Consider the following 21,870-nt stretch of genomic DNA (forward strand, 5'->3'; position numbering starts at 1 on the left):
CTCTCTAAAGACAGGCAACAAATAACTAATCAGTAACTATTCCTTTGAGAGCCAGATTTGTACAGTGGTTAAAGGCACTGGGCTGGAAACTGGGAGACTTCTAGTCCTACCATTGAAACGAAGCCAGCTGGGTGACTTTGGGCCAGGACCTCTCTCTCTCTCTCAGCTATATGAAGAAGGCAAACCACCTCTGAAAAACCTTGCCAAGAAAACTGCAGGACTTTTTTTCCTATGCAGTCAGTGGGAGTCAAGACTGACTCAAAGGCACAAACATACACAAAAACTAGTCCTTAAAACATCGATTTTGTATTATATGTTCATATACGGGCAACCATCTTAAAATCTCTTATACTTTGCCTATTTTAACCAGATATCTGCTTCTGATTCATCTGATTCTTCACTGCACCCTGACCAACTTCGCATTCACCATGTATTTACTTCTGTTCCAGTTTGTAGACGTTCAGCTCCACAAGTCTTGACAGCCCACAGCCCATCTCCGCTGATGTTCACATGCTTTTCTAGAGGCTTGCATTTTACTAGATGCCCATTGACAATGTGGTCAGCAATTGGAACTGACACAGGAATTAACTTTAACTGAAACATTATGTAGGGGCAAATTTCTTGTCTTTTTTTTTTTTTTTTACTTTAGCTTCACTATATCTTATTCTGTCATTCAAAACTACAAAATTGTCAGGCACAAATAATCTGGAGCAGGAATTGTGTGCAAAGCACTAAGACTTTATTCACCTGTACTCAAGAATCTGAGAACTAGTGGTCCAAGCTAATATGGTACTAGAATGGGGTCAATGGAATTCATGCGGGGCTGGACTTGGGTCTCCTGTGGATATGCAATGACTCCAAACTAATTACACATTTAAACCTGCCCTCCAGCTCAGTCTTCTCATCTCCTACAAAAATATTTCAAATAATGTTTAATTTTGCTCCTAATTAATGAAACCACTCACCACCAGGTTCAGAAGGGCAGAGTTCAGGGGCATTAAAAGAATAGCATCGTGAGATAATTTGCATTCTACTCTCATGCTAGGTTTAAGAATTTGTATTCCATCCGAATCTAGGTATGCCATTAATATTTTGTGGAAAATGATAGAAATGCATTATTCTAACATTCTGCAATGACAGAAATGCATTAAAAATATTTTAAGGAAACTTAAGATTTTGTTATCATCAGAACAAGTCAAACTCACCGATTAGTAGAAAATAAAGTGTACAATTCTAAAATAAGATAAAATAAATGATTAAATTAGAACCTGGCTTGTATTACCCATACGGAAGTCTTTGCATACAACCCACTTCTTTATAATAAGTTTTCAAATGCAAAATAAGGCAAAATCAACAGTTTAAGAACAAAATAACAACAGCATGCTTCTCTTGTCAACATTTTAAAACTTACCTTTCTTCTTTGTCCAAAGTTTTCTTCTCTGCTGGACTAATCTTTTTTGGTGGCACAGTTGGAGTTACTCTTCTACATATTTCTTCAATGATATGTTTGTTTAATCTACTTTGAAAAGCAGCTTTTAATAAAATCCTTTCTACAGCAGTCATTCCATCGCCATGAAAATATTTTGGGTTTTCATGCTGAGTTAAAGTATCCATGTTGTCCAACCAAGGAGGATAGTATGAGTTCTGCTTTCCTGACAGTTTATGATGAAGCTTAATAAGCAAAGACAGTATGCTTTCTTTGATTTCTAAAATAGCTGTTGTTAATTGAGGAGTTGCACCAGGAGCAGACCATTTCATTGAAGTCTTCGGTCGAACAGCCTGACTGGCTTCAGTAGTATTGCGATTAATTATCTCCTGAAATTTCTTTCGACGCTCTGCAACCAAACTGAACACTTGTGCAGTCCCTGAATTCTTAAAAAGTAAAATATGAGCACTGCATTAAATACCACAACAACCACTTTTTAGCAGCAACAGCAAAACATCATCAAAACCATTCTTATGTGTTATTTTAGTTTAATCTAAAATGAAACTGACAAATGAAAAATACTGTAACGTGGAAGATTTTACATTACAAATTTTATTTCATATTACAGTATTTAACCTTTAACCTTTATGTATAATGTTGAACCGTAACGCGCTTAGTTTGGCATGGAATGGAAATTTACTTGTAACAGTTTAGCAGTGTGTGTGAATTAGGCCATATTAGCTTGTTAAACAACACTTTTTTTTTTCAAAAATGCTAGCTAAGCATTATATGCAAATGCAATTTAAACGAATGACACGCTCTGTAAGGCTAAAGTGTACATAAGTCTCTCAACTGCTACACCAGATAATGCAATCAAAAGGATCAAACCCTCCTTATCCCATCTTCCTCTTGAAGAGCAAGCCTTCTACATTTAAACTGAATCCATAAGCTAAGCTTTGATTATTTAAAATTTTTAACTGCATTTGTGTGCATTGCTAAACATGGTTCATTGAAGAAGCTAAAATCCTATTCAATGTTTGGGTCATTTTACAAAACTACAGGACCAGAAAGATATTCCAAAATTATCTAGCCTTTGAATTGGAGTAGTAAAACTCAGCTGTACTTTTTGGATGCGCTTTTATTTTTTTAACCTAGATTTGAAAGCCATGGACAGGTTTATGTTCAAATGTTTCATGGGGGAGATAGACCAACAGACAGAATTTGTAAACCACTCAGAATGTTGAGGAGGAGATACATAAATAAAAGTAATAAATACTCCCCCAACACATATTTTCTGCTATTTCTACTTTTTTTTTCAGTACTAAAATGTTAGTAGTAGGGAACTAGAAGTACAATTATTTACAGTAATTTGATCCTAATGTAAATAAGGATTGGAGCAGAAACAATATTTAGTTTTGGCTTGGTAGGTTTTAAAACAAATTATTCAATCTGTTGAACAGCTTTAGTTTACCATATAGCACTTGTGCACGTTTAATATGTATCTTTTATGAGACAGAGGTAAATGTTCAGTGTCGCTCCTTGTAAAGGAGAGGAGAGTTGTGAAGGCAGAGGAATGCTTGTCAAAAAGGATCTGGGAAAGGAAAGAGTTGATGATGGGCAAACTAAAGAGGGACAGAGAAGTCTGTGAACTGTGAATGAGAAGTTCTTAAAATGCTTGTGTAGGGTTTTCCCCCTAGCTGTCTTTCTCCTTTATAGCCAGAAAAGAACAAAATGAAATAATCAACTAAAGTTAAGCAAAGTAATGAAATTTGGATGGAACAACAGGCCACAAATACTACAAAAGAAGATTCATAAGACAACTTCAAACCATGATTTCAAATTAAGGTTTGCTGGCAATATAAGTTACTTCAGCAGGTTGCAATATAAACAGCAAGAGTTAAGTCAAATTAACAATGGAATAGAAACGCATCCCAAACTGAACTTTTGGGAAATTATAAACTCTTATATAAGTACTAGAATGTACATTTAATCATTTTTTTAAAATCCAAAGTAAGATTCTGGAACTTCTCTTATTGTGGGCATTTTTATCAATTTGTGGCCTAACATTTGTAGAAGGGGAGTACATATAACATTTTTTCTTCCTTAACACTGTACATTTAATATTCCAAAACATTTAGAATGCTTAAGAAAAATTCTAGTGATGATCTGAAGAATCAAACCCCACACAATGTGATATATTTCACAAGAAGCTGTATGTCATAGTATAACATGAGCTTATTGCCACCCTTAAAAAACTAAAGTAGGATACTTGCTTTCCATTTAGTAGGTTTTTTTTCATTATAATCTCAATTCTAATAAAATCTAAGAATGCATATTCATTTTACATAAGACAACAGACCAGGGATCTTTTAAATTCTTCCATCTGAGAGGTAGCAGCCCAATTATAAATTAGTTATAAAGCATTTAAACAATAATTTGTTTAAATTATTAATAAATAAAATAAAATATTAAAAATTGAATAATTTTTCAATTCCAATTATTTTTAACAGTACCAAAAGCCGACGTTTACTGAGAAAAAAGGAAACTAAACAACAAAATTATTAATTAACAATACTTCCAGCAAAAAATCACAAATACTCAAACATAGCAAGCTGGCATGTGTTCCATTGACAGGTTAATTATTATTTATGGCAGCTCGCATACTGAATTTAGAACCGAACTAAAGGGCTACATTCATATGTCTTTTAATACAATCATAAGAATATTTTGCTCCTCAGTGTTTTGAAATGAATGTGGAAGTGCAATAATGTTAGGGCCAGCGTAGTTAAAGCAACGTTGCATTAGGCTTGCAAAATACACACAAATCTACCTCTCTCTGGAGTCCTTTAGAGCGCCTTGGATTCTGATAAGTTGGAGGAAAAAGGAGGATGTTAACAATCCTTTAGAATCATATTGCTAAATACCAGATATGCAAACAGTGACAGAGAAAAATATATTTTAAGCAAAGCTTACTTGAACTCCCTATAAAAAGATTAAAAATCTATGCTGAACTTAGACATCTAAAATTACCACAGTAACAACAACAACAAAAGAGATTACAACTTTACCTGAGAGGTTGCTAAGCCATCAGAGCTTGTACTCGCAGGTGGTTCTCTTTTCACTTCTGGTGCTGTCTCTGGTACTCGTACCCGCACATAGTTAATAAAGTGACGCATGTTCGACACCAAATTATTCCCTGGAAACCAGCTATCATGGCAACGTTCATGGCCTCCCATGGAATCCTAGAATATCAACCATAATACATGAAACCAATGATTAACATTCTAGGATTCAGTTAACACAAATAATAAATATATAAAAATTAATATCAACTTCAGCATGTTAAAAAAAATACCTAGTTCTCTATTAGCCATGTAACTAGTTTAACAGCAATAAAAATATAGACCAATTCTAAGGATATCTTTGGGCGGGGGAGTATGTTTAAGATAGAATAGAATTTATACTTATTCATGCTGTGCAAAAACATTTAGAGAGACATTCTTGGAGTGGTTGTGTCACCTAAGGTCTTATCAGGGGAACTTCAAAAGCCTAGAGAATTGTCTAGGATGTGCTTCTCCCGGGATTGCTAATCAAGTGAAGTCCCCAAATGGGTTGCATAGCCCTAACATGTATTATCTCGCTTTACAAAGTACTCAGAAAACCTGGGCACATAATACTTTTACTACATTCCAGGATCACATTATTATCATAGATTATTCTTTTTAACATTTTAGCATTTTATGAGTCCCTGATTATTGTGACATGTTCAATATGCTATTTTTTAAAAATCCTAATCTACCCTTATACATAAATGCAACCCCAAAAAATTAAGATAGCAATCCTATGGAATTCATACTTCCATATACCAAGGTCAGCAATACATGGGTTTTTTTGTAACTCTTCAAAGAGGTTTATGATTTTCTGCTATTCCTATACTATGCCTGGTAAGTGGAGAAGAAATAACTTGTACAAGATTAGCTTGGCTAAAATGCTCATTTTTAGCTGACACGCTATATTATTTTTCCTTTGAGCTTACCTTCACCTTTTAAATACATCTATCTTTACTCCAGGAGAAACATATAAATCTCTAAAAATAAAATGCATCACAAGGGCATATACTAGTATATATTGGAGATTTCTCACGTTGCAGAACTAGAACTAAAATCATGTCATCCATCCACACAAACAAGATATTAGCAGATGTGGGGTAGCCCCAATCTTTGCAAATGGCACAATTTTGTAGGAATGATTAAAAACTATCCCCTAGTAATTCAGTAACATAGAATATAGAACCTATACGGAATATAGGTTGACTTGAATGGGGATAATCAACCAAAGTGGCAGAAGAAAACAGAATGGAATGGCTGGAACAGGAGAAAGTATATATAAATGAATGAAGAAATAATGTAAAATTTTCCATGTATGAGTAAGACACGTTCACAGTCATATTTAATATTTTTAAGATACCTTCACAATTGAAGGTTTAATTTCTCAACAGAGAATTTAAATCTCATGCAACTGAAACTGAGTCTTAAGTACAGGTGCAGGAGAAAACCTATAAATGGATAAAGAAACACATACTCAGTAGGCAGGGAATATGGCAGAATATAAGATGAAGGGAAGATTGGAGAAAAAGTGGAGTAGCTAGAAGCCTGAAAAAAAGCACAACAACGCATCATTTCAATGCAAAACCCATTTGTTTTCTATCTAAAAATGCTTTAATTAGCACTTACTTCTTCATCAGATTCCTGCTCAGAAGAATTCTCTAGTCCCAATTCAATCAAATATAAAACCATGCAAAGGACATGTTCTGACAAATTTTGATGATCCATCAATATCTATAACAAAATAAACACATTTTTTTTACTCTCTAAACTTTTCCAATTTAGAATTCAGGGAAATAAAAACTCCCCATATATGAATGAATGTTACAAGAAATGCCAGCTACAACTGGAAAAATCCTTTTACCATAAGAATATTATCCTTTATTTTTTTTTTAAAAACCAACAAACTGGAAAAGTACATACATACTAATAAGCTACATACTAATATATGTATTTGTGTTTAGTTTCTCCTTTGGAAATACAATGGAAAAAAGGAAAATATGTAAAAAGTTTTGTATTGCATTATATTAAGTGTAATAAAAACAATTATTTTTCACAGAAAACTTAAAACAATGTTAAAATTCATTTTTAGATTCAAATTCTTGATGCCAGCCTTTCCAATAGTTACCTTGTAAAGTAGAGTGAACAGCACAATGTGTAAAGTTTTGCAATGCAAGAGTTTCATGAGTCCTTTATAACTTGGGTGCAAATGTGTTCGTTTCTTGTAGGGTGGCCAAGGATTTCCATGGACTTTTCCACTCTGTTTTAAACTGTAAAAACAGACAGAAATTCTACACTGAATATTCTTTACTTGTAAAAAATGAAGATTAACTATATACTTGAATTTTAACCTAGGGATATAAGAGTTGGAGGAGAAAAAGGAATAGAAGTCTGAGGAAAGAAGAAACTCAAAAGGTTGACTTCCAATCTGATTTTACTTCGCCTGAAGGAACACATTATTCAATTCACTAAAAAAATGAAAAGGTTATATATTTGTGAAATGTGGCAGGTGATACATCATTCTGACATATCATTTTTAAAAACCAAAGCAATAAAAACACTAGACCACATCTAGCTCAGAACCATGCATTTCATAAAAGTTTTGCAGTATGCAAAAAATATACATATAACTGCTATGTAGCATCCTAATAAGAGATAACTTGTCATAATCTGTAAATAAAGCAGTTTGTCCCTGGCTAAATTGAAACTGTATATAAATATTGATCAAATTTTAGAGCTTATCCACACCAATGGATTTTCTCTTGACTATATTCCATGCACAATTGATTCAATATCCAATACTGAGTCCTGCATATTCACAGATTATTTCTCTAGTACTTGGTTTGAACACAAAAAATATCCCATTATATTTAGAAGCAGCATGCAATTCACCCAGATTGGGCCTAACATAACACCCAATATAGAAAATCATAATTATTGTTACTATTTCTGATGCAAAGTGTTTATTTTCCTGAATAAACAGGATACTACTGCCAACAAACCAATGTTAAAATTAAAAATTCACCCTTTAGCTGAAGATGGCCAGTTTTAATTGATAAGCCTTTATTAAAGGAAAGCTATTTTTTGTTTCCTTTAATTTTTCTGTAAGGCACTTAAACAGAAAATGAATTAATTCAGAGAGAGAGAAAGAGAGGGAGAGGAAGAGAGAAAGAGAGAGATTCCAAATAGTCAACAGCTTCCTATTTCTGTTATAATAACAGGCTTCCTTTTTTATGACTCAGAATATATTCCACTTACAATGCTGTATATCTATCCATTGCAGACTGTACATCTCTACGATAAACAGTTCGGAGAATCACCATGACTGGGTCGAATTCCTCATCCCAGATCTCAGCTGTCAGAATATATTTAATATTTAATTTAATATTAAATTATTAATATTTTATTGTCTTGATTTTATAATTCATAATGTGCACAATTTAATTTTGTAATTTTAAACACACACACACACATACATATAGCTATGTATGTACATATAGATGGATAGATCACTAACAGAATGCACTTTGTTTTTCATCACAATCTCCATTATCACAGGCTAAGATTAAAACTGAGCAATATTATCCATGATATTGTTTTTTTACACGTCAAAAGCCACCATACTGTTTCTTTAAATCAAGTGATTGAGAAAGGAAAAGCACATATCATTCAAACATACTGTACATCATATAATTAAACCTGTGTAACTGGTGTTAAAAATGAAATAGAAGTATTTCTGAACTTTTTAGAGTGCTTGAAATAAGTTGCAAATGTACAGGACATTAATACATTTTATCCTACCTTTAGGTGTATACATTCCTTGCTGCATGGAACCCCCTGCTTCAAATACAGGGGCTTTAAAATCAGCCACAGCAGACAGCATTGATTCAAAACTTAAACTTCCAGGAATAATACCACTTTTAGGATTTGGATTTTCTGGAATGTTATTGTTTGGTTAAGACAATAAGAATCATTAAGGAGCTCATTTCAGCAGCAAGATTTGCCTATAAGCATTGTATTTAACTGTTTAGAGGGAAAAACGGTCACCATTATCTTGTGCAAATGCTGAATTTCACCACAAGATGTCTCTATTAGATCATTAAAATTTGAATCCCATTCTAATTTTACATTTTAGTCTTTTGGGGATTAGAGGAATTAAATTTGTACTACATCTTTAAATACCAAAATTTACATCACTAGAAGAATAATGGTATACTGCACTCTTCTGGTTCTTTGTATACATTACATAGCTTTTAAACAGATTTATGTTTCAAACAATCAATTACATAAGATATTTGCTTATTTGTCCTGGCCCCCTCTATCCTTACTCAGAATTTGAGGCCCAACAAAGACAAGGCACTTTACCTAAATGCCAAAATACACACAGGTTTTAAATCTTATGTCGCTCCTTCAGAAACACAATGTGAAAGAAGCGAGGATAAAGTATGATAGATTTCTTACATAAAAGTTAGAAAGACTTGTCTTGCTGACAGTATTTTTGCCAACTTTTGGTAATATCACAAATTTTAAACTTTACTGCAAGGTTAATGTGATGTTTGTATGTAAAGCTTAGCCACAAATAAAGATTAACCTGATGCAACTAACACAAGTTCAAAATAGTTTTATTTGTAAAAGAAATGAAAGCAAAATGCCACAGAATGCCTGAAATCATAAATCAAATATGATTTCATATAACACAAGGATATAAGGTCCAGTAGAGAACTATGAGTTCTGTCATTCATGCAGAGCTGAGCTACCATTTCAGCTCTTAAAATCTCATCATCTGTCATCCCTAGAAAAAAATTGATAAGGAAATTAATATAATCAAAAACTAAGAATTAAGATTTGTGTTTACTATACAACTTTCCAACTAAATGATAAACCTGTTTAAATGGCCTAAAGCATATTGAAGAAATCAATGTATAATACATGTGTATAATGTTACAAGCCCAATCCTATGTAAGAGACCTTAATTGGACACTGAGTCCCACTGAGTCATTTAGGATTATTTCTGGATAACATACATATATAAAATGCATAGTAAATTAACATTCTCCTCAATCTGATGCTAACATTCCCCCCCCCAAAAAAGGGGGGGAGGAGAAGCTACTAAACCAGTGGGAAATTATCACCAGATTTTAATTTCAGGTTATTAAGGTACTGTTTAGTTAATACATTATATAATTATTAACTTTTAAAAAACCTTACGAACAGTATATATTTTTTTAAAATAGAAACTTAAAAAGCAACTGTTACCAAGCCTTTGACTTTGCCTTTGTGACTTTGAAGTTGAGTCTGTATCATAGGTATATTGATTGTGCTGATTAGATTGATCTCACCTGTTATATTTATTGCTCCTTTTGTTATGAGCTTTTTACCTGTTTTCATTCTTAGTTAGTGGCCAAGATTCATACGTTTCAGATGGTAGTGATATAAATTGAATAAATAAACTGATCACATATGCAATTAAAATGTTTAAAATTTTGTGTTAATTTTTTGTTTACATATATTTTAGTTTTTAAAAATAGTTTCTATCCCACCCTCATTATGGTGGTCCATGACCGCAATAAAGATTTGATTGAACTATCAAAACAATTAATTTACCTATTAACAATAAATCCCCAGATAAGTCAGAATACCTGAAAAGAGCTTTTATGAATACAGTGTATATACAACATAAGAATAAAGTGATGCAAATTCATCTGATCATTTGCTCCAACACAAGCCTGAATTTAGTTAAATCATCAGAAACGAACTATTTTCTTAATAAAGAAAGGAAAGACAAAAGCTCAGGCAAAGAGCAAATGCTAACCACTACTGATCATATTTCCAACTAACTCTAGATTTCACCCTTCCCTGGAAATAAGTAGGATAAGAAAAGCCAAAGCTTTTTCTGTAGTTGTAGTTTGGGGTTGGGATAGAACAGAAGTAATCCTAATGCTAACTTTAGCCCTACAATCTAGCTAAAGTTTGGAGAGCAGAGCAAAGACACACACACATTGCCAAACCAGAAAAAAATGATTGGATCTGGCTAATTCTGTTGTGGACAGCAGGAGTAACTAGAGTATTCATCTACCTTGCTGTAAAATAAACATCTTCTCTTCCAGAGGTGAAAAAAAAGTTGGCTGTTTTGTTGCAGGCATCCCGGAAACTCCAAAAGTCTCAACCAGTAACAAAACAAACTAAGTAAGGAGAACCAGATTATTTTTCCAGGATGTCCAAGCAAGGGTCAAGACATACTTCTATTTTTATCCCTAACATTGTTGAACTTCTGCCAATGTGGCGCTCAAATTAAGAATTACATGTTGGCTTCCTTAACTATGCCTTTAGTATAGCAATCATTTGTAAAAAAAAAAAAAAAAAGAGTGCATATTTAACCAGGTTGCAAGAAATAAATTGTTACCAAATAGTTTGTACCTCTTGTTACTATTACCTGCCCTCACCCCAATAATTCAAAATTCATTAAGGTCTATGTTACACACATCTACACAGATACACTGCTAAAACTAAAGCATAGAAGAAAAGATGGCAAGTTCACCTAAATGTAAACGTAGACTTAAAAGAATGACAAGAAATGTTAAAGCGCCTTCTAACATTGACCTCTCATGCTCTGAATCTAGCACTGTATTCTGATGTTGGGAAGCCATTGTTAAGAGATCGACCACTTTGAACCTATAGGGATAAAAAAAAGAAAACAAAATCAAATTCAGAAACACAGAATGTATGGGTTTAAAGAAACCTTTGAATTTATATAAACAGAATAAACAGATTGTTTTTATACAAAATAATAGCATCTTACCTTTCAAAAACTGACGAAATAAAATAATCGGGGTCAAGTCGAGAAGCACAAACCTTCAAAGAAAAAGCACATATACACATATGTTAGTTATCATATTCAATTATGTACTAACACGGAACAATGTAGTCAAAGAGAGCCTTGACCTACCTGCAACAGATAAATGTCAGGATCAATCATAGAATTACAGAAGTGAGACTGCACATATGTCATGGCTTGTCCTTTAATCTGCAGGCCATTCCTTACCCACATATTACTATGAATTTCAGAAAGGCTTGCCTATCAAATGTGGAAAAAAAGGAAAACAATTTCCACATTATTGTATTTTATAATTGTAGATAAACATATAATCTATTGATTACACGTATTATTTTTATTTTCTGAAAATACATTCTTATATTGAGTTATACAGTTTTTGCAGCAGATCTCCATGAGGATTGAAACCTATCAAAATATTTGTTCTTTTTAGTACCACATATTATATACATGCTATCTCAAGAAAGTAGTAACATATCTAAGTTTCTTTTTATGCTTTGGTTCAATGACCGTCATCTTCAGCTCCTAGAATAAATTTAAATATTCAATAAAATAAAGTAGTAGTCCTGACAGTATCTTGCCTATTTTTCTTGTATTTAACTTCCTTTGAACATTTTCTCTTGCTTTTGTTCTTTGTAAAGTCACATTATCTAGCAATTAATCTTTCTTTACTATGTTCCTTATGAACATAAATATAAATTGAAATATAATAAAATAAAATGCTTTGACATAATGACAAGAGTTTGAAAAATACATTCAGGCTGGACAGCTAGAGTCACACTTTCAGCTATAAATCAATTGCTTCCAGTAAACCCAAGGTAAACTGAATACTCTGTCTATGAAACTTCATCAGTGATCACTATTTGACACCTCTCAATAGTTTATGTAATAATATGCTGAGATAAGAAAAGATTTACCTGAATTTGAAGTGGATGAACCATTAGTTTCATCAACATCTCCTGGTCTGGAAGAAGTGAATCTAAATCTAGCTCTTGACATTTAACAGCCTATAAATAAAGTAAGTGCATATTTTATCCTGATGTAAACCACAAATCTATCTGCAGAATGTCCAATTTTACTCTGCAAAAATGATTTACCTACCTTACTCAGAAACATAGCATAGTAGCGATGCAATGGGAGATGAAACGTAACCTGATTAGGAGTAGGCTGCAACAAAAGGACATTAGACTATTATAAAAGAACTATTAGACTATTATGTTAGACTACATATAAACCCTAGTGAGGCCACACCTGCAATACTACAACCAATTTTGGTCACCATATTACAAAAAAGATGTTGAGACCTTGGAAAAAGTTCAGAGAAGAGCAACTAAGATGATCCAAGGCCTGGAGACTAAAACATATGAAGAACGGCTACAGGACTTGGGTTTGGCTAGACTAAAAAAAGAAGAAATAGGGGCGACATGATAGCAGTATTCCTGTATTTGAGAGGCTGCCACAAAGAAGAGGGGGGCAAATTATTCTCCAAAGCACCAGAGGGCAGGACAAGAAACAATGGTTGGAAACTGATCAAAGAGAGAAGCAGCCTGGAATTAAGGAGAAACTTCCTAACAGTGAGGACAATTAACCAGTGGGACAGCTTGCCTTCAGATGGGCGCTCCATCACTTGACAGTCACTTTTCTGAGATGGTATAGGTTCTCCTGCTTGAGGGGGGGACTGGACTAGAAGACCTCCAAGGTCCCTTCCAGCTCTATTCCCTATTCCCTATTCCCTATCTCTATTCCATTCCATTCTATTCTATTCTATTCATAAAAAAATCAGCTTGGGTATTTTCAGTTTTGCCCTGAAAATCAAGGTCACTGAGTCCCTGCTTATCAATATTTTCTGAAACATTCAATTCATAAAATAAATGTGTCTTTGAAGTACCCAGTAACATAAACTGAATTTGAAGGGAAAATCTGATAGCAGGCAAGTAAGGATAAATGCCATGTAAGAATTTGAAAAAAAAAGCTTTGCAAGTGTTTTTGTTATTTCATTAACAAAGATCCTTTACAAATCATGCAATAGGAGTCACAGCATCTTCTAAAAGGATCTTTGGCCTGCAATGTGTAACTGCTCCCTGCATAGACAGCCCATCAATTCTAATTACAAGCATATTACTGGTTTACTGAAATATTGATTGTCTACGTTTTTAATTGAATATTGATAAAAATCATCTAAATTTCAACATGAATTTATATGTTTACATATTTATGAAGGCAGAAAATTCTGAGCTGAGCAGAAGAAATATCAAACGTGAACTGGTAACCAAGAAATGTAAGCTAAAGAAAAAAAAATCAGTACATTTAATTCCAAAATTATATGACAGTATTATATGGTACGATACGATATTCAATATCAAATTAAATATACAGGATATACCCACCTCATCTACAAAGTTGATTGCATCAAACCAATCCTGAAGTGCTTCTAAGCAGTATCTAACAACATTTCGTGTGTACTCTTGCGTCTCCTGAAGTGAATTACAAATGTTGCACAGACTGAAAAAAACAAAGGCTTGTAGCACTTCAAAGACGTAGTAAGACAAACGGGAAAGCTGTAGTTTCCATGTTTCTTTTTTGTTCCCCCTAAAGTGCCTTGGATTTACAGAGCTCCAATCATGGGAAGATTAAACAGAGAGGTGACTTTTGCCATTACTTATCACCTAACAGTGGCTGGAAAGGTTGCCCCCAAAAGGACCTTCTTTACACTACTGTAGACAGGGAGAGGGGCCTTGCATGAAAAGGGGAAGGGGAAACCCTCTCTGCTTCTCTCAATTCCTTCCTGAACAGAAAGAGGATTTGCATTTAAAGGAAAGCCCAATGCCAGTATTGGAATTAAGGAAGAAAGCAAGAAAGCATTATAGAATTCAGGAAAAATAAGAAACAGTTATGCTTTTTTCAGGAAAACTGCAGACTTGTTCTTCACACGTTGGGGATTAGCCAATATTCCCATGAATTATATTCTCTCTTTTCTTGGCTTCAATTTCTTATAGTTGGCTGAATGCCTCTTTCTGACCAAATATTCAGGCCAACTGGCATAAAATATTGTATTGGTCCAACGGGTCACAAGACACAGTAGTTAACACAGATTGATGTTTGATTTGACACAATTACATACTGCTTTTTTAAATACACAATCATAAAGATCCACAAGAAAACATAGTTCAACTTACCCTGACTTTGCAGTGCGACAGTAAGCCCCACATTGGTTGAGCACAAGCCTCAAGTTCAGCAGCAAAAGCAGCGTAGTACGTCTGGGATTCAAACTCAACATGTTCATTAAGTTCTCTTTTATTTAAATTCATGCCTTAAAAGATTGAGACAACATTGTACATTTTACCTATGAATAATAATGCACTTTCTCACTATTCAATAACTCCATTGTTAGCTATTTACAAAAACTGTTTTAAACAACAAAGTTAGTTTTCAAACATGTGTGGGATAAGCATTAAAAAGCAAGGAAAATGGCCAAGCAGAAAAATAAAAATTAGAAACTTAATCCCTTTACAGCCTTCGTTCACTGCAAACCGATCTTACAACAGTTGGAATACTGTTCTAATTGTAGTATCCTATTAACTATAACCAATTTTGATATTTGTAACTGAGTTTTTGAAAAATAATCATTATAAACCCCCTCCATATGCTTTAAAATGTTTTGTCAAACTGCTTCTCTAATCAAAAAGAACGTGTACAATTAATGAAAACATCACATACCTTGAAAAAATGATACAAAGTTCATCCATGTTACTAATAGCCTGTGATCTTCTAAAAATTTCTTAGCCACACTTTGATGCGAAAGGATATTTATAAAGTCACTGACAAGTGGCCAGTAAGTATTGTTTTTTAACAGTGCTTCCCCACAGTTCACAACTACATGTAAACTGTTTTCCTCATCTAAAAGTAAAAACAAATGTTAACAATGTGTTAAAGATGTAAAATTAGATAAAAGACTTTCTCCAGCAATCATACAGAAATAAACCTCTGCATTATAGGATTTCTACATATATAAGTCAGTACCTTGTATAACAATGTCTTTCTCTTATTAGAAGCAGATTTTGATTTTTCAAGCCTCAGTGAAAGAAAAGGAGACAAGAATAGTATTATGGCTTCTAGGATGCAAAGAATAGTTCGATGGGAAAGGCTTAAGGATATTTACTTATTTTCTATACATAATGAACTCTGAAACCACCTGTTATACATAGATTCTATAGATAAAGAACCATAGATTCTATGAATAAAGAATTTTGGATCTGTAGGAACTGGAGGGTTAGGTTGCAGAGAATATGGTCAGCTGCTTTCTTACCTTAGACTTTCTCCCAAAGGAGTTATCTGCATAACGTATTTGTAGCTTTCCCTCCTCACTCAATCACAGTGGATGTTTCTGGATCAACCTTGTCATGAAACTCCATATGGCTTCCTCATAGCAACAGTACTCCTCCTTCCTCAGACCGTCATGAGTAAGCTATATGGAGTCTCATGACTGAGCGGATCCAGAGAAAGACATTATGCCCAACATAAGAGAAGGAGGAGCATATAGAAATACTTGGGTAGTAATCTAATTACTAATTGGGTAGTAATCTAATTACTAATTCTTATAAAATATAATTTATATATGTACAAAAGCCTGTCTGCCATTTTGTACATGTGGAAAAATCACCCAAAATAAAGCCAAATAGGCCAAATAGAGTATATGAAATACTTTATGTGTAGACTGAAGCCCGGTGTCCATTTACTAACTGCCGAGGTGGAAGACTGCAGAGAAGAAGGCTACATATTCTAAATAACAAAAGCTATCTGTGTAAAATCCTTACATTATATAAATTTATTTATAACTGTAAAACATAACAAAGCATAAAACTACAGAAATATAAAATAAAAGACTTAAAAACATCAGACTGCAAAAATTTAAGGAATATAAATCCATATTTGCCTGAAAAAGAGAAAGGAAAAGTATGACAGGCACCAAAGATGGGAATTTCTCAGATGGGACTTGCTTAACTTGCTTATTGATACTACACCCATCCATTTGTGTAGTGGCACGTGGTCTCACTACTTATTTCTTTTATCATTAATTTCCACTTACTGCTAGTTGAACTTGCCAGTTTCAGTGGCACTCTTTACTGCTAATGTTTAGGGCCTCCAATAAAATGTCTTCTGCTTCTTTTCAAATGAGCTTTTTTATTGAAATGCAATCCCTACCATGGAGGTATTTCATGTAAGTTCACTGAAGCTGGTGAATGCCAGCTTTGGGAGTCGGTTGTCAGACATTCTCAATGTGTGGCTGATCCACTTCCATTGCCTAATTTATTATTTAGTCTGAGATGGTCCCTATTTTATATTTTCTCTGGATCTCTTCATTTCGGATCATTAATGGAAATTAGATGCCAAAGACGCAATGGAAACAGAAATGGAGAGCAGAAAAGGACAAAAGGGGGGCAGAAGTAATCTGCCCCCTTCCAACAAGGAGACAATCACTGATGTATAGGAACACCAGAATTCCTTGAAAACTACATATAAATAACAATAGAGCATAATTCTTTGTGAAAATGTGCTGCTATGAAAATTCCAAAATGAAGCACTTAAAATTGGTAATGAAGGTCCTCACATATGAATAGAAGAAACTAACAATGTTTGCACTGAATGGCAATATGGAAGTGTGTGTTAGAAAGATCTAAAAGTGAACCATATATTAAGGATATCTAGGGGGACAGAAAACATGCAGTTATCGTACTTCAGTATTGATAGAAGAGCAATAGTAAATGCCCTTGGCACCAATCACCGAATGGGATAGATTTAACAGCATCTTTTCCAAGATTATGGAAGTACCCCAAATGGGAAAACAGGGAGTAACCACAGCAGTCATTAGGGGCTTGTGGCAATCCCTGACTTATCCTTGCTCAACGATGGCCAATAGCCAGACATCATCTCCAATAAAAGCTAGCAGTCCGAGAAATACTTGAAATTGTCCCCAAAAGCTACATTAGCATTGGTGATAGTAACAGGTAGATAGCTAAAAGCAACATCTGAAAAGGTCCACATCTATGTTCCTATCTGAAAGAGTGTAAAGTGGACAATGCTGAGACAGAAGTTGCTATTGATAATACTTTAGTAAAACATGATTCTGCTTCTGGTATTGCAACTTCATCAGAGGTGAAAAGGCATGGCATTAGAAATGTGAGAAATAAGATTAAACAGAATGATGTTGGATTATAGACATACTTAGCCATAATAATTTTTAATCCTATGCAGCTCATATCAGACTTCTGACAGAAGAAAATCCCTTCCCATCAAAGGAAATCTTCATAATTTGGTGATGTAAAGCTGCTGCCAGGCTACCTTGGAGGCCTATTCATAGAAACCAGAGCTACCAGGTGCTTAAGATTTACAAAGGACATGGGATAATAGGCTGTGCCTTCATGTATTTGTGCAGTGAACTAGAAAAGAGTCCTTTTTACCTGCTTAAAAGATTTAGCTAGAGAAGTTGGATGAATGTTTCACACGGGGGAGAACTCATTTGATTAAAAGTATAGATGTTACAACAGGACAGTATCCAAGTCTCTTAAATAACCTGAAAGCAACATGATGACCTCAACAAATGGTGGGTTTCAATTTCTTTAATTCCACCCAGCGTGGACTTACTAGAAGTAAAATCCAACAATTTTGAACAGCATTGTGAGAAAAATTATCATAAAGCAAGATGCGTACTCACCTTGTAGCTCACTTTTAACAAGGCAACTCTCCATCATATATAGGAGGACAGTAACCATAATATCAAGCAGCTGGCATTCTTCTGTCACTTGACGTGCTAATTCCTCATTGCTGAATAGCTGGACGCTAATGTGTACGATTCTGTTAGACATTGTATCAGATTCATGGCTTTTCTTCAGTGTTTTCATAATAAAAGCATAATGCTGCACAAATGTTTTAGTAAAAGCAATCTGTAATAAATAAAACAAATATTAGTATTACAATTTGCTCTTTTCATATATGTCACAATATGTATGTACTGTATGTATTATTTCAATTATTTTATACCAATCTGGCTGTTTTTGAGAGGTTTACAAAAGTCAAACAGTACAATCAAATGTCGATAATAAAAACAGTAACAACTCAAAATACAACATCCATAGCACAATTTCTCAATGAAGAGCACATTATAATTCATTCTACCCTTCAATTCTTATCTTCGAAATAGTCAGGTTTGACAAGCTTTTCAAATGGTCATAAGAAAAGGGGCCAACTTCACCTCAAAGGCCACTCTGTTGCATAGAAAGGAAGCTATGATATCTAATTCTCTCATGGTTACATGGTCAGGGAAAAACAGTACATTGCTTGATAACGAGATGCGCAGCATATAAATTTAATGAGTAAAAATAAAATTTAAAAATAAATCAAATCTGATTGTTAAAACATAAAAGACAAATGAAAAAACATCACTGCTCAAAAGTGGAAGTCAAATAGTTCACTAGATAAGTGTAGAGAATAACTAAGTAAAAATACTTTAAATAGTGTTTCTATATATTTCATACAGATAATTTCTAGTTAAACACAATTGACACAACTTCAACATTTGGAGTCTCAAACTGTTCGGCTCATTGACCCCATCATATAATTATTCCTAGAATTTAGAGTATTAGAGATATACTCCTGTTAATTACGAAAGTCAAGCACAGAAAATGTAAATCATTAGATCTTAATGCATTATAAAGAACCTGTGCCCTGTGTCTGATTAACAATATTCTTATTTTGTTTTCCTAAAATCTCTCACATATGGCATAACTAGTAAAAAGTCATCAGTGCCTTTATCATTCAGTAACAAGGTTTTATTATGATATCAGAAATGGAGCAGTTGGCCTGACTGGGCAAAGCAACAGTCAGCTTTTCAAAAGAGGAGAACTTTCATTTATACTTAACATTTAATAAAACAGGGAGACTAGTGCTCTAGAAGAAGAAATAAGAGGAGCAAAGAGGTTCTGCCCAATTCATCCAACCAGGAATGAAAAGATAATCAAACAACGAATCAACGAACACCTAGAGGCAAACAAAGTCATTACTAAAAGCCAACATGGGTTTGTCAAAAATAGATCATGCCAGACAAATCTTATTGCATTCTTTGACCAAGTGACAAAATTAGTGGATGAGAGGAATGCTGTGGATATAATTTACTTGGACTTCAGTAAGGCATTTGATAAAGTACNAAAAGACATTAAACAGGTATATCACTCTGTACCTAAGCTTTAATAAGCTACCTAACCTAAACAATTCAAACCCAGAAGCTTAAACTTTATATGACACCTGCAGTTCTTGAGGAATTATTTCTATTCTGGATGTGTAACAATTGCATTTTTCCTCCTTAGGTTACTCAACTGTTTAGAGGACAAAAAACCTGCTATTAGATGAAAAGTAATATAAGAATATGTGCAACATTTACGAAGTACTTTGACATCTTTTACGAAGTACTTTGACATCTTTCGCACTATGTATTGTAGAAAATACCTAGACAATGGATGTGGACAATTACGATTGAAATTATAGGTAAAACAGCTATCGATATAATCCTTTGGGCACCTTAATGTTGATATAAATTTTCTTAAGTTCAATTCTATAAAACATGCAAATTAGGATAAGAAAATTCAAATCACAGTGTACTTATGTTCTAGAGTTTACATCCCACTTCAAAGCACATTCTCTACTAAACCAACCGATCTTTTAATCAAAAAGTGGACTTCATTTCAACTTACCTGCCTTGCTTTCTAGGAAATTTCTATAGCTGCTGAACATAAAATTGTGCTCTTATTAACTGCCATTTACAAAAAGACTTTAAATACTAGAATATTTAAGATGTATTATTTCTGCTAATATTGCAATAACCATCATTATAATGTGAAATTAAAATCAAATGGTTCTGCGCCCCCGATTCCACTGTAAGAGTTGAATTCCCTGTGTTTGTCTTAGACTTAGTAATGAAGTTGAAATGGTAGATTTGCCTTTAAAGAATAAAAAAGGCAAAAGGTAAGGAGGTTTTATATTTATATATTTTGGGTGTTGCCGCAGAAATGACTTGCCTAGCTCCTACTCCAGGAAACTCATGAGGGGGGGGAGAATTAATAGGCTATCTTTAGAAATTAGTTACATGGCTTTTCAGGGTGAATGGAAATTGGTACATAAGGACATGAATTTCAAGCTATAAGAAGCTTGATGATCAGGCAATAGGTTGGATCAACCTATTCTCCAAAGCGCCTGAAGGCCGGACAAGAAGCAATGGATGGAAACTCACCAAGGAGAGAAGCAACCTGGAACTAAGGAGAAATTTCCTGACAGTGAGAACAATTAATCAGTGGAACAACCTGCCTCCAGAAGCAGTGAATGCTCCAACACTGGAGGTTTTTAAGAAGAGACTGGACAGCCATTTGTCTGAAATGGTATAGGGTTTCCTGCCTGAGCAGGGGGTTGGACTAGATGACCTCCAAGGTCCCTTCCAACTCTGTTATTCTGCCCCCTATTGTAATTTTAAAAATTCTGATACCTTTGGCTGAATATTATTGGACAACCTAGCTGCTCATCTAATAAATATCCCAACAATTAGCTTTCATTCGTCAAACCTCTTGTATCAGGTCTATTTGCAATCCTAGGAGAACTTTGCTATGGGTGGAGAATAACAGAAATATACAAGTCCTAGTATCTAGGCAAAGAGAACCAAAACATTCTTTAAGATCTGCAAAACATATCCCGAAGCAGCTCAGGCAAACATCTCCTTGATTCATTGGTATATAGAAAAGATGGGAGGGAAACCACAAATGGACTTGCCAAATTCTATTATAATATCTTATCTCAGTATAGACCTAGTCTTCCTGTAGAGTTGATTGTCTTGTCTAGTTGACCTGACGGAACTAAAAAAATTGGGTTTCCAAACAAGCGAAACACAAAAAGGCACGGAAACAATGAAATAAAAGGCAAATTGAACACTGGGCACTATCTAACAAAATGAAATTCAATGGTGAAAAAAGCAAGGTTCTACATTTAAGCAAGAAAAACCAATTGCACAAGTACAGCATAGGTGGCACCTTGCTCAATAGTAGTAACTGTGAGAGGGACCTCGGAGTCCTAGTGGACAATCACCTAAATATGAGCCAGCCGTGTGCTGCAGCTGCCAAAAAGGCCAACACAGTGCTAGGCTGCATTAACAGAGGGATAGAATCAAGATCACGTGAAGGGTTAATGCCACTTTACAATGCCTTGGTAAGGCCACACTTGGAATACTGCATCCAGTTTTGGTCACCACGATGTAAAAAAGATGTCGAGACTCTAGAAAGAGTACAGAGAAGAGCAACAAAGATGATTAGGGGACTGGAGGCTAAAGCATATAAGGAACGGCTGCTGGAATTGGGTATGTCTAGTTTAATGAAGAGAAGGACGAGGGGGGACATGATAGCAGTGTTCCAATATCTCAGGGGTTGCCATAAAGAAGAGGGAGTCAAGCTATTTTCCAAAGCGCCTGAAGGCAG

At 34.3% G+C, this 21,870-nt stretch overlaps 1 protein-coding gene across 1 annotated transcript in view; it reads right to left on the bottom strand.

Annotated features, from left to right (window-relative positions):
• UBR3 (ubiquitin protein ligase E3 component n-recognin 3) overlaps nucleotides 1-21,870 on the bottom strand; it is a 91,706-nt gene that overhangs the window by 47,092 nt on the left and 22,744 nt on the right. Inside the window, exons 8-23 of the mRNA XM_015819177.2 lie at nucleotides 18,075-18,303; nucleotides 15,080-15,259; nucleotides 14,539-14,672; nucleotides 13,750-13,836; nucleotides 12,464-12,529; nucleotides 12,280-12,369; nucleotides 11,477-11,605; nucleotides 11,330-11,382; nucleotides 11,069-11,202; nucleotides 9,237-9,322; nucleotides 8,332-8,473; nucleotides 7,789-7,885; nucleotides 6,659-6,800; nucleotides 6,160-6,264; nucleotides 4,495-4,668; nucleotides 1,412-1,872 (exon numbers count right to left, since the gene is read on the bottom strand). Coding sequence (XP_015674663.2) covers nucleotides 1,412-1,872; nucleotides 4,495-4,668; nucleotides 6,160-6,264; nucleotides 6,659-6,800; nucleotides 7,789-7,885; nucleotides 8,332-8,473; nucleotides 9,237-9,322; nucleotides 11,069-11,202; nucleotides 11,330-11,382; nucleotides 11,477-11,605; nucleotides 12,280-12,369; nucleotides 12,464-12,529; nucleotides 13,750-13,836; nucleotides 14,539-14,672; nucleotides 15,080-15,259; nucleotides 18,075-18,303 — 2,309 coding nt within the window. The remainder of the gene's footprint in view (nucleotides 1-1,411; nucleotides 1,873-4,494; nucleotides 4,669-6,159; nucleotides 6,265-6,658; nucleotides 6,801-7,788; nucleotides 7,886-8,331; nucleotides 8,474-9,236; nucleotides 9,323-11,068; nucleotides 11,203-11,329; nucleotides 11,383-11,476; nucleotides 11,606-12,279; nucleotides 12,370-12,463; nucleotides 12,530-13,749; nucleotides 13,837-14,538; nucleotides 14,673-15,079; nucleotides 15,260-18,074; nucleotides 18,304-21,870) is intronic.

This window comes from Protobothrops mucrosquamatus, unplaced genomic scaffold (assembly GCF_001527695.2).
Source record: "Protobothrops mucrosquamatus isolate PMUCROS unplaced genomic scaffold, P.Mucros_1.0 scaffold866, whole genome shotgun sequence".
Taxonomy (NCBI): domain Eukaryota; kingdom Metazoa; phylum Chordata; class Lepidosauria; order Squamata; family Viperidae; genus Protobothrops; species Protobothrops mucrosquamatus.